Source organism: Acipenser ruthenus, chromosome 7, assembly GCF_902713425.1.
Source record: "Acipenser ruthenus chromosome 7, fAciRut3.2 maternal haplotype, whole genome shotgun sequence".
Taxonomy (NCBI): Eukaryota; Metazoa; Chordata; class Actinopteri; order Acipenseriformes; family Acipenseridae; genus Acipenser; species Acipenser ruthenus.
This window is the reverse complement of record NC_081195.1, coordinates 17,794,830-17,807,024: the sequence shown is the minus strand read 5'-3', so window position 1 is coordinate 17,807,024 and position 12,195 is coordinate 17,794,830. Positions and strand designations below refer to the sequence as shown.

The following is a 12,195-nucleotide window of genomic DNA, read 5'->3' as shown; positions in this document are numbered from 1 at the left end:
TTGTTTTTTTATGCCCTTGGCGTTTTGCTGAGTCTGTTTCAATTTTCTAAATCACACCTCAATGCACATTTAATTGAAAAAGCATATAACAAGCACTCAATGGTAGAATATGTAGTAATAAAAAATGAAATATTATAAAGTACTTTACAAAATGTGTTTTTCAATGTCTTCAATTTCCCTTGAGAAGACATTGTTTCCAAGATGTTTCTTTAAAGTTATTCATTTAAAAAAAGTGTTTGTGTCAAGAGCTTTGGAAGAGCTTGTCCTGGAAGGTGCTATACAAGTGTACACTGAAAACAAAAACTAGGCTAAAATTAATACTACAATGTATTCATAGAAAGGCAGCAAGCAAGAAAGACATTAAAAGCAGGTTTATTTTAAGCTGTCAAAAGAGGGGCTGGAATTAATGTGGTTTTAGGTGAAATGGACAAACATCAGAATTCTGAACAATGCAATTACCAGTAAGATAATGTATAAACGATGTTAAAAACCCATTTCACCACTGCTTAGATGAAATATTGTTTACACTGGCCCCAAATGAGAACCAGTGAATATAGATGTAATTTATACAAACCAAGGCCAAACCAATATCCATGGAAACCAAGCTCATATAAACGTCTGCGGTTTCCCAGAGAGGCACAGCTGCCGCACACATCAACTACACCCTGACAGCTTAATAAAAGGCTTTCTATCGCCCAGGAAAATAAAAAACAAGACCTCAATTTCTCCTCAATGTGTGGGTAATAAGCAGTGACTCACAGCAGCAAACACAAAAAAAAATCCATTTAGTGGTTGCAGGACCTACAGTAATTACAATGTAATTTCAAAAGCCTACTCTGGTCTGACATACCAGCTTCACTCAGGGTACAACACTGGCAATACCAACTACATGTCGGGTAGAGTGAAACCCTTTCAACATCACTTCAAAAAGAGAGTGCAAATGGGGATATTATCAGAAGTTAATAAACAATCAACTATAAGCTTTTACGTTTTCCAAAAATAACAAAATAGAAAAAATGTAATTTATTATACTTTTTCCCCACTGTGTGACATTCCATATACTGTACAATACTATGTGCGTTAATAACCACTGCATTAAATACTTGGAAATATATTATTTTAATTTAGCACTGTGTGCAATACTGTAACATGTAAAACAAACTGGGGGAAACTACCAAAGCTATTCACTCCAACAGTAAATTCTGGAGTGGAGGAAAACCCTCATTAAAGAGCTCATTAAATGTAGCATATTTCTAGTTTTGGGTCTAGAAAACGATGCAAACTGGACGTCGGCTTTTACAGACTTATACCTGATTTTTGTCTTATTCAATATTATCCCGGTACTATTTTCTAGGAAATGCACAATAATTTTAAAATGCTGTTTTATTTTGACTCCGACATTGTAATAAGCAGGCCTACACTATCCTCGGATACAGCAGATGTTTAGACGTCAGAGGATCAAATAACGTTCAGCTGTGGTTCTCTGTCACTTCACACACACATTATCACCTGATTATGTTGGCCAATCAAAGTCTGATTATTGTGGCTTTGGTCAGACATGCCAGGGACATTAAACCTATATTCACATTATATTCCACATGTAAAGTGTGTATACTGAGAATTTTTCCCACCAATGTTTCAATTAAAACCTTTTTTTTTTTTTTTTTTTACTGATTTTATCCCTATTTTAATATATGTAAAATAAACTCAGAAAAATTCCCGGAAAATGTTTAAAAAACGAAATCGCGCAACACTACACATGATCTATCCAATATTATTATTTTTTTCCAAATAGGTGGAAATAAGCTGCTTCAGCAATTTTATGCAAATTAACTGGAGTAGGGAAAAAAAAAAATCATAATTATTTCCAATCACTGCAATGAATATATTTTGGTTGGGACATTTCAGTATGGTGTCACTGTCATTCACTTTTAACATGCGTGTTACTGCATTTGCAAATAGTTTTGATACATTACAAGAGGTTGTTTGCTTTTTATATAATTTGACAGATGTGAATAAATGTTTTTCACCTACAGCTAAAAGCAGTGTCACTGTACAAAGTGCATTGCCTATTCGCTTTCCTTTCCAAAATAAATAGGTCTGTCTTATTTATTGTCATAAATAAATAAATAAATAAATAAATAAATAAATAAAAATAAATAACCTTTGCAATATCCCAAGGGAAGCAACACCAGTTGGATTTCACAGTTTTCACAGATGGTGTATTGCAGAACACCGTCTAAAGCTTTCAAGCTTATTCAGAAATATAAAAAAAAGCCCTTCAGTTGCACCTAACCTCATTTCTATTTTATTTTCATTAAGATCGATATGATAAATCAGAACAAGATAGAATAACCACATTCTTTAAATTAACAAAAAAATATGCTTTTGCATTATTGTATACCTAAACCAAACAAGAAAGGTAGCATCAACACCACCACGTAAGCAGTATTTATTTAAAAAGTATCATACTTCCAATAAGCCGCTCCGATGCTCATGTGTTACATTCTATTGCAGTTTACAGTATTAAACCAAAGAGGTTTAATACACACAAAAGTCACTTGACCAGTTCAAAGTTATTTTATTTGTTATTCAGTGGGCAGTCTCTAGATGCTCAAAGTGACGCATAAAAATGCCATGTAGCATTAGTGTTTACAGTTCTTGAGTAGAATGGTGGGAATGTCAGCCTAAGGATGCAAGCCATTATGGAAATAAATTGTATTCACATTGAGCACAAGCAGACATGCCCCCAGACATACCACTGTCTTCCCCTTGGTCATCTACTACCTGCCCAGTTTCAGTGCTTTGGAAACCTAAGATCAATAGATTATATAGATCATCGTCCTGTGATGATAAAGACGTCTGTTGTGACTGCAGTAGGCGAATTGGTATTTTATATCTAGTAACACAATCTAATGGATGTTAGGTTTCCTGCTGGATGGATCTACTTCTCTAAACTACTTGTCCCATTAGATAATCTAGCTCCTTAGTGGCTATGTATCTTACAGAAAGGATTAAAAGAGATTAAAGGAGAAGTAGAAGAGCCAATCCATTTCTCAGTGTCTGCAAATGATACAAATAAGCCCATTCATTACCGGGCATATTTATATGTTAAAAGTTGAAACTATAACTGTGGTTTACATTTTACTTAAAATACAACAAGGCCCGACTAGTATGTCTTTAATGAACAAGACGAGTAACTGAAGGAAGTCTAGCTTTAGTGAAGCATGAGCTTGTTGGCAGATGCAAGCAGTTCATTGTGGTCATAGTTTGCTATAAATTGGGGAAATAAACCTAAAATAGCTTGGCTGAAGAAACAGGCACAGATCACTGGGATGTATATTATAAGAACATTTGAAAAGGACCATCTAGTAATTACCTTAACCATGGCTTCACAGGTTTGTTACAAATCCAAAAACCTATCTACCATGATTATATAGCCTTGTTTCCTGCATACATTATATAAAACAGTAGGTTGAACAGTAAAACTGTTTGGACAAGGAAAAAAAAAATGCAAAAATGTAAATTGTTAGGTTGATTCCTGGGAAACTGAAAACATTGAATGGGAGGGGTTGTTCACAGGTTTTGGAACTACGGTTTAATTCACTTGGATCTCATGTCTTTCAACAGGAAACAGGTTTTCAATGGAAAGCGCTGTTGCATCACAGCTGCCTTCTGGGTCACCTGATAAACGTGCTCTATATCCAAGGTTCCAGATCCTACTGATTGCCATTAATAGATATTTGTTAAGGGTACTAAACTAAAACCATTATATTGCCTGTACAAAGGATAGCAACTGAACTACAAAAATCAGAAGTCTCTGTTATGAAAAAGTCAGTCTGATGCAACATATGTTCTGGCTCTCTCGACCATGTGAACAGCAGGACAAATTCTTTAAAAGCTATAAGAAAAGGAAAAACATGTGAACATTCACATTCACATAGCCCAATTCAATCAACTTCATGCAGGGAGGCCAGCAAGTGCTTGAGAAGATTTGCTGTACCTCTTATTTCTCTGTAGCAACTTAAAGCAATATTAAACACTGTCTACTTTCGTGAACTGGTTAGTTAGTTCTACCACGTTGTGCTGCGATTGTATATATCATTTAAAATACAGCAGGGTTTGGTGGGGGGGGGGGGGGGGGGGGGGGGGGGATCTTCTGGTGTTATGGTTCTCCAGCAAGATGCTTAATACTCCCATAGGACTTATCAAGACACTGCTTTGAAATCAGGCAAGCACCTATCCTGAAACTATTGTCTGTGTGGAAGCTAAAGAAAAGTGGACACACTGATTGTTAGGTGTTGCTAGATATTCTCAGAATGAAATTCTCAAAACCACTGGTAGCAATTCTCAACAAATTCAGCATCTGTTTTGCCTATTGCTACTGGGCTGCATCTTTCTTTAACTATTGGACTGTCACATACATAGGAGGCAGTGTGGTCCAGTGGATAAAGAAACAGCCTTGTAACCAGGAGGTCCCCGGTTCAAATCCCACCTCCGCCACTGACTCATTATGTGACCCTGAGCAAGTCACTTAACCTCCTTGTGCTCCGTCTTTCAGGTAAGACGTAATTGTAAGTGACTCTGCAGCTGATGCATAGTTCACACACCCTAGTCTCTGTAAGTCGCCTTGGATAAAGGCGTCTGCTAAATAAACAAATAATAATAATAATAATAATAATAATAATAATAATAATAATAATAATACATAAAATATTGTAATACTGAGGGCAATGAATTAGTTCAGGGTCCTTGCACTGTCAACATAACCTAACAGGGAAATAACAGAATCTGTGTTTTATTTTAAACAACACTACAAAGACCTCACAAGGAAGGAACAGTATAATTAATTTGTTTATTACAACAATGTACATAATGTACTATATTGCTTTTAAAATAAACTAATATCCAGAATGCCGTTGATGTCACAAGACTGAAATAAAGAGGCCATGGGTAAACCTCCAAGCCACCTGGGCATTACCATTTACACAAACGGTAGTATAAGCTTAGGAATTGACAAACACATCAGTATACAATAAACACATTATAATAGCATTTACAGTACAACCAATGTATTTCCCCAGCTTGCACATTTACAAGCATCCATATTTAATATACACATGCCTAGTGTCTTTATGTACTGCATATATGTCTTGTTTATATGTACGGTCCAATCTAAATCAGGTTCAAGTTCAGGAATACAATTGAAGGAATCCTTTCCCGAATCTTCTACATAGCCTGCATGTAAATCTTTTTTTTTTTTTTTTTTTTACTCAATTTTACCCAAATTGGAATCACCAATTGTAAGTATTAATCCCGGTCCACCGTTGCAACCCACGTGCCGACTCACGAAATGACGGCAGACACCGTGTCCTCCGAAACATGCCCTGCAAAGCCGTCTTTCTTCAGACTGCAGGTCCACAGCGAAGCCACCAGACCCATAGTGCTGGAGGACAACACAGGAGTCGCTGGTCCGCGGTGAACCGAGGTCTACCCTGCCGACCTGAGCCCTCCCTACCCGGACGGCCAATTGTGCGCCGCCCCCTGGGAACTACCAGTCACGGTCAGCAAATGACATAGCCTGGATTCGAACCAGCGATCTCAAGGCTATAGGGCACATCCTGCACTCCACACAGAGCGCCTTTACTGGATGCGCCGCTCGAGAGCCCCCCATATAAATCAGTGTTGAGCTAGAAATCAGGTTGGTGGTTTATTCAGATTTAAGTGCCTAGGATCAGAAGCATTGATTCCTGCAAATCCAACTGAGTCTAGCATGTAAACTCTGAACATTTGTTTTCGGTTTCAAAACAATCAATAACAAAAGGAAAGAATCCTTGTGCATGTAAACAGTGATAGCTAATCACATTAGCTGTAGCCCATAGCATGAGTTTCTGATCTAAACACTGCCACCTTAGCTCTGGATTAGAAAACTGCACTGGTGTCTAGTTATATCACTAAATACAATGTCAACTGAAAGAGGGTTTATGACAGTGATATTAGGATACAGAATTTCTGTTATGATATTTGCAAAAAGGTTGTACATAAATAAGAATTGTCTCTTCAACACTATGCCAGTGTATAAGGCAGAGGTTTTCAAACTGCGGGGGCGCCTCCAGGATGACTGACTCAATCAGCTACCCAGGCAGGGATCACATTTAACCTGACCAACCCTCTGTTAAATCATGTACACACGAGGGTGCAGCATTTTATTAAATAATTATTTGATAAAAGTTATAGTAAAGTTATAAGAAAAAAATGAAACCGGGCAAACATTACTACTAATTACTACTAGTAATTGCATTAACATTAATAAAAGACTAGTCACTTATTAAAATGTTGCACCCTTGTTTTCTCGTTCTTTATTCCGCATTTAAATATGAAGGACTTGGAGGATTTAAAAGCCCATTTAGTTGTTTCACAACTAAACACTGTTAAATTAAACTGATTTTATTATTATTATTATTATTACAGTATACCTTTTATTTCACAAACAAAAACACATTGAAATGCATTTCAATGACCGCAGATTAAAAGCACTAAGGGCGTTACTACTAGTAAGACCAGACCGTGATAAAAATAAAAGGTATACTGTAATAACAATATTGTAATAATAATAGTAAAATCAGTTTAATTTATGCAGTTTGGCTGTGAAAAAATTAAATGGGCTTTTAAATCCTCCACGTCCTTACTTTCTCATTTAAATGTGGAATGAAGAACGAGAATAAGTGACTATGTATTGATGTTAATACAATTATGAATAGTGATTGTAACAAAGTGTATCCATCTTTAAAATATATATTATAACTGTATTCTGGTAGCACCTACAGCATGCTCAACACTACAATATTGTAATGACCCGGCGATTTCCATCGTTGCAGGACTTGACTGTCCCGTTTGTCTGTCTTTTATGTTTCTGTATTACATAATGTTTTGCTGTGCCACACCACTAGCTAGCAGGTTGGGGGGGGGGGGGGGGGGGGGTCTGTCCAGGTTCACCAATTCTGGACATGCATTTGTACCCCCAGAATGCTGGCAGGAGATTGGGATTGGTGAAGGTGGATGGAGGGCGTGGTTTAATGCAAAGAGATAAATAGGAGTGCATGCCTGAGTGCAGTTGGAGAGCGAGTGAGTGACAGAGGCTGTCTCAGTGAGAGCGAGAGGTAGACTGGAATTTAGCACAGACAGGTTTTTATTACTTTGTTTTGCTTTGGTATGGTCTTTAATTGTTTATTTGTCCTGTGCTAATAAACTGCTGAATTCAAGTGCAAAGCTACTGCCTGTGTTGTGTCTGCTTTCATTTTAGACGCAACTTTACAATATGTTATTTTAATAAAATCATATTGTACTGTTTACTAGAAGGGGGGCACAGCACAAAAAAAAAAAAATCTGAAAGGGGGCGCAGCAAAAAAAGTTTGGGAACCTCTGGTATAAGGTGAGAATATTTAAATGCAAATCAGACATTAAATAATTTTCCATGCCTTACATGATGAGGATCCATGTGTCATACACATTAATGCAGATTAGTTCAGGGCTGATCAATCACCCTGAACAGCATAGACATCTCACAGAAAAACACATAGAAAACAAGGCAACACAGAGAGAGTGTAACTGAATATAAAATTCTCTCCACAGCTCCGCTACTAAAACAATCTGCTTCTTTCCCTTCAGTTTCATTAACAGCAGTCAGACTGTGCCCTTGCATTCTGCTTACCCGTTTGTCAATGTCATTGTGCTGGAGCTGGACAAAGCGAGCACTGATAGCAGCAATGTAGCTTTGTTGATTGGAGAAAGCCACTCTTCCGGCTCCCTTAGGGTACTTCAGCTCAGGATCGGTGTCAATGCCGGCGTAACAGACCCCTCCGTACAACCGGTCCATGATCATCGCTAGTTCAACTGCATGACAGAAGACATCCCTATGAGCCATCCTGATGTCCATATAAGTACACACACACACACACACACACACAGACATACACACACACAAAATATGTTCTAAAATGTCATTATATAATAACAGCACTTCCGTCCACACAAAACTGCATGCTTCACAATTACTTTCGGTTTAATTTAAAACAAATGAACACAGTTCAGATATGCTAGTTTGCTACTCATAAACATACTAACAGTTAGGTCGACTACCAGTTTCTGAGGTTGACTGGGACTTTTCTGTTCAACTAGGTCGAGTATTCGGTGCTACCCCTTATGAAATACACTTACACAAGCAATTTGCATATTTCTGGGCAAACCAGTAATACAGAACCTTTAATTGCTTGATTACCTGTAGATAACTTCCTACTAATACAGACATGTTGCAGTAATAGCATACATTTAAACAAAAGAGTTAATCTGTGACTGGGTTGCATGCGTCATTATATATATATATATATATATATATATATATATTAAAAATCAGCTTTATAATGCAAGGGTATGGCCAGATGACTTAATTTAGACTGCTGTCTTATATTTGAGGAGTAACTTGCAATACAAATTCAAGCACCCATGTCTTTGTCTCCAAAACAAGAGGATGAGATGACAGAGGGAAAAAAAATTGTTGAATCCAATTACAACAGTGATTTGAATGTCTGGAATATGACTCATCCCTGCTCACAAAGCATTGTGTTAAAGCAGAGATGCAGCAATTTTTCATCCTTGACATATATTATTAAAAGAACAACACTTATTCAAGCTGATAGTCAGACCCATTTACAGTCTCTGAGAAGAATTTATAAAGAAAGCCAGAGCTTTCTTTAAAAAAAAATGAATACATCTCAATGTATGCGGCACAGCTCTGGGAAAGGTTTAAATTAATAAATAAAATGCCAGCAAAACAGCAAATTACTGTAAATTATATTTCAACCTGCAAGATCATTTAACTCTATCTTTGGGGGAAAAAAAAACAGCCAAAAAGGAAATAAAGATTGCAAATTCATATATGTTCCAATGAAAGAGACATTTTGTCAAGATATTCCAATGCAATTCATTATAAAATGTGGTGCCATTACTTATGTATTTAGTACATAAACAACAGCTTGGAAATGTATATGGGCAGCAGTGTGGAGTAGTGGTTAGGGCTCTGGACTCTTGCCCAGAGGGTTGTGGGTTCAATCCCCAGTGGGGGACACTGCTGTTGTACCCTTGAGCAAGGTACTTTACCTAGATTGCTCCAGTAAAAACCCAACTGTATAAATGGGTAGTTGTATGTAAAAAATAAATAAATAAATAAATAAATAATAATGCGATATCTGTATAATGTGAAATAATGTATAATGTGATATCTTGTAACAATTGTAAGTCGCCCTGGATAAGGGCGTCTGCTAAGAAATAAATAATAATAATAATAATAATAATAATATTTATAAAACTTCAGATGGTATTCCTATGATAATCTGGCTAAATTCACATGGATAGGCAGCAAATTCTTTTGGAAAAGTCGACAAAACAAAGCCGAGTTTAATTGCTACGTGAACCCTTGTATTGCTGCTTGGCAGCTCCCTCCAGGCATACTGACCAATCTGTTAGATATGCAAGTGACATGCCCTTTACTTGTGGAGCCCTCTGCAAACATTCCCATACATTCTCAGATCCTCAGGTTTTCTCATAATGGAGTGCTTGCAACTAAATTACTGCAGACTGCATTAGCTTCATGCCAACATAAAATACCACTGCCGCAGAAGCAGATCTCTCAGTTCAAAATTATTACCACCCCTTGTGTGTGTTTGTGCTTTCCTCATAATACTAAATATGAGGCTGGAATGCAACAGAACTGTATAGCAGATAGAAAAACAACAAAGCGTTATGGTGCCACCAGGGACTCGTGCTCTGTAATCTCCACTCACCAGCTCTGAGAGGTCGGGGAACTCCACCTACAAAGATGGTCTTCCGGGGATCCAGGGGCTGAGATCCATCCATTACAAAGTCACTGTCACTCAGGTTCCAAGGTCGGATTTGCACCTGCATGTGAATAAAGCAAACTGCTATAGGCTGCCTGATAGGGAGGGGGGGGGGTTGTATGTATGGAAGGGGGGCTAAGAAAGACTGCTTTTGTATTTAGCAAATAAAAAAAATTAAAAAAATGCTTTTGTTGAATTGCATTGCATTGCCGCTGTGAAGAGAACTATAAATTCCCTTCCTTTTCCCATACCCCATCCCGATTTTCCATGTTTCATTTTTTTTAAACATGTTTCCAGTATTAAAAGGGAACCCCACCATACTATATATTGTACTTTACAAATGATGTGACAGCCTGCTTTACTGAAACCGAGACTTGTAAATGTATCATTTGAAATGGACACTAATATCTGCCGACTGATATAAGGAGAGTGCTGAAGTTTTTGTATTTTAATTTCACAAGGTTAACTGAAATGTACTACATATGTTTTAGCTTTCTTGAACCCCGGAGAAAGGTATGCAAGTCTAGTAAAGATACTTTTCTTCAGAAGAAATTCTAGGAAAGATATCACCACCCCCACTGAATAAAATATCACAAATTATTAATCTAGGTTATTTTAGGTTTTTTTGGGGAACATATTCGGTTGGTTTCACAGACCCTGGTTATCACTTATCTTACCTCATGTTACCTTTGATCGGGTAGTCCAAGATTAGTGCTAATCAGGGTCAGTGAAAGCCATTAGTGTTAAACCCCTTTAAAATTAGTATGGTATTTTGAACTGCAGGGTTCTATTCACAAAACTTTAAGGACTGTTTTTGAAATGTGTTTGTAAATGTCTAAGGTAAAAAAATATATATATATATATATATATATATATATATATATATATATATATATATATATATATATATATATATATATATATATATATATATATATATATATATATAATGTATTTAGACAACTTTTTTTTAAATCTATGTTATTTTTCTTGGTGAAGAGAGAGAATTAATGCCTGAATAGAAAAAAAAGGGTTGATACAGTGTCACCTTCAGGAAACAAACACCATGTTTCTTTGTGTTTGCTCACAGTACTGGAAAGCATCAGGCACAAAAGCCTAATTAAACACAGTCTGCCATTTGTTAATAGCTTTCCAAGACCCAGTGGTGGGGGATCTGCAGCTCTGCCCAGCCTCCCCCTCTAAAAAGGTTAATTGTAATGGCGCTGCGTGTATTCCGGTTACAGGAAGGAGGATGCTGGCTATCGGAGCTGCTCAGAATGTTGGCTTTCACTGTAGAGAGGGGGGTACTGCAGGCAGATGGCAGGGCCTAGCTGGTTGCCGCAGTGACGGTGCTTACTGGTTTGTCCTTGATGGTGGGACTGGAGACACACAGGTAGAGCTTTCCATCTTCCTCAATACAGGCGTCAATCAGAGCTTGGACTGAACTTTCCTCCTGGAAAAGCAGAAAGGCATAGCCTGGAGAGAGACAGAAATATACAATATGGAGTCAAACATTGAAATAAAAAATGCAATTTATGTACCGCCATATAGTATCCTGCAAATCTTTTTTATAGCAGAATAAAAAACAAATATTTAGAAAGCAGAGCAAACCAAGTACAGTACTACTAAAAAAAGTCAGAGAAAACCTAAAGTCTTCAATTACTGTCAGTGGCATCTTATTTCTGTGTAGAAGGTACTTGGAGGAGGTGCAGAACAGATGAAGGAATGGCTTCAAACAATGAGAAGTATGGTAAAAAAAAACAAAAAAAAACCTGTTGTAATGCAGATAAAGACATCAGCCAAAACCTTTGCCTGCTTGACAGTTTAGTTTTACCTCAAATGATCATTACAATTATGGATGATGTACAGATGTTACAAGAATAAAACCCCAAAAACTATAAATAACAAAATTAGTCACCAAAACTCTTCCCCTCTTTTTTGGTGAACTGTATGTTCAAATGTCCATGCAAAGTTTGACTAAATTCAGAAAAACTGTTCCCAAGATATAGCGTTCACTTTGTAACGAATCACACCCAGGATACCCTGAATTACTCAACATCCATTTTTTTTTTTTTACAAAAATGGAAGACTGGGCCTTAGATACTATATAGCTTCATTAGCTAGTGCTTCTGATCCTCAAGAACTTGTGCAAATAGATGTATGTACCAAGTCTCATCACAACTCAATTACTGGTAACGTAACATACGTACAAAAGGAGCTTCACTCATGGCGGATAATATTGCACAGGGATAGCATTACAGTTACAGGGCTTTTTATATCAGCTATCAAAGCAATATCGCCA

General features: G+C 37.0%; 1 protein-coding gene across 8 annotated transcripts in view; it reads right to left on the bottom strand.

Moving 5' to 3' along the window:
• LOC117415813 (cytoplasmic polyadenylation element-binding protein 3-like) overlaps positions 1–12,195 on the bottom strand; it is a 66,726-nt gene that overhangs the window by 12,447 nt on the left and 42,084 nt on the right. For all 8 annotated transcript variants that reach the window (XM_059026507.1, XM_059026508.1, XM_059026509.1 and 5 more), the window contains 3 exons: positions 11,251–11,369; positions 9,840–9,954; positions 7,712–7,893 (listed from right to left, as the gene is read on the bottom strand). In XM_059026507.1, the coding sequence (XP_058882490.1) occupies positions 7,712–7,893; positions 9,840–9,954; positions 11,251–11,369 (416 nt within the window). The remainder of the gene's footprint in view (positions 1–7,711; positions 7,894–9,839; positions 9,955–11,250; positions 11,370–12,195) is intronic.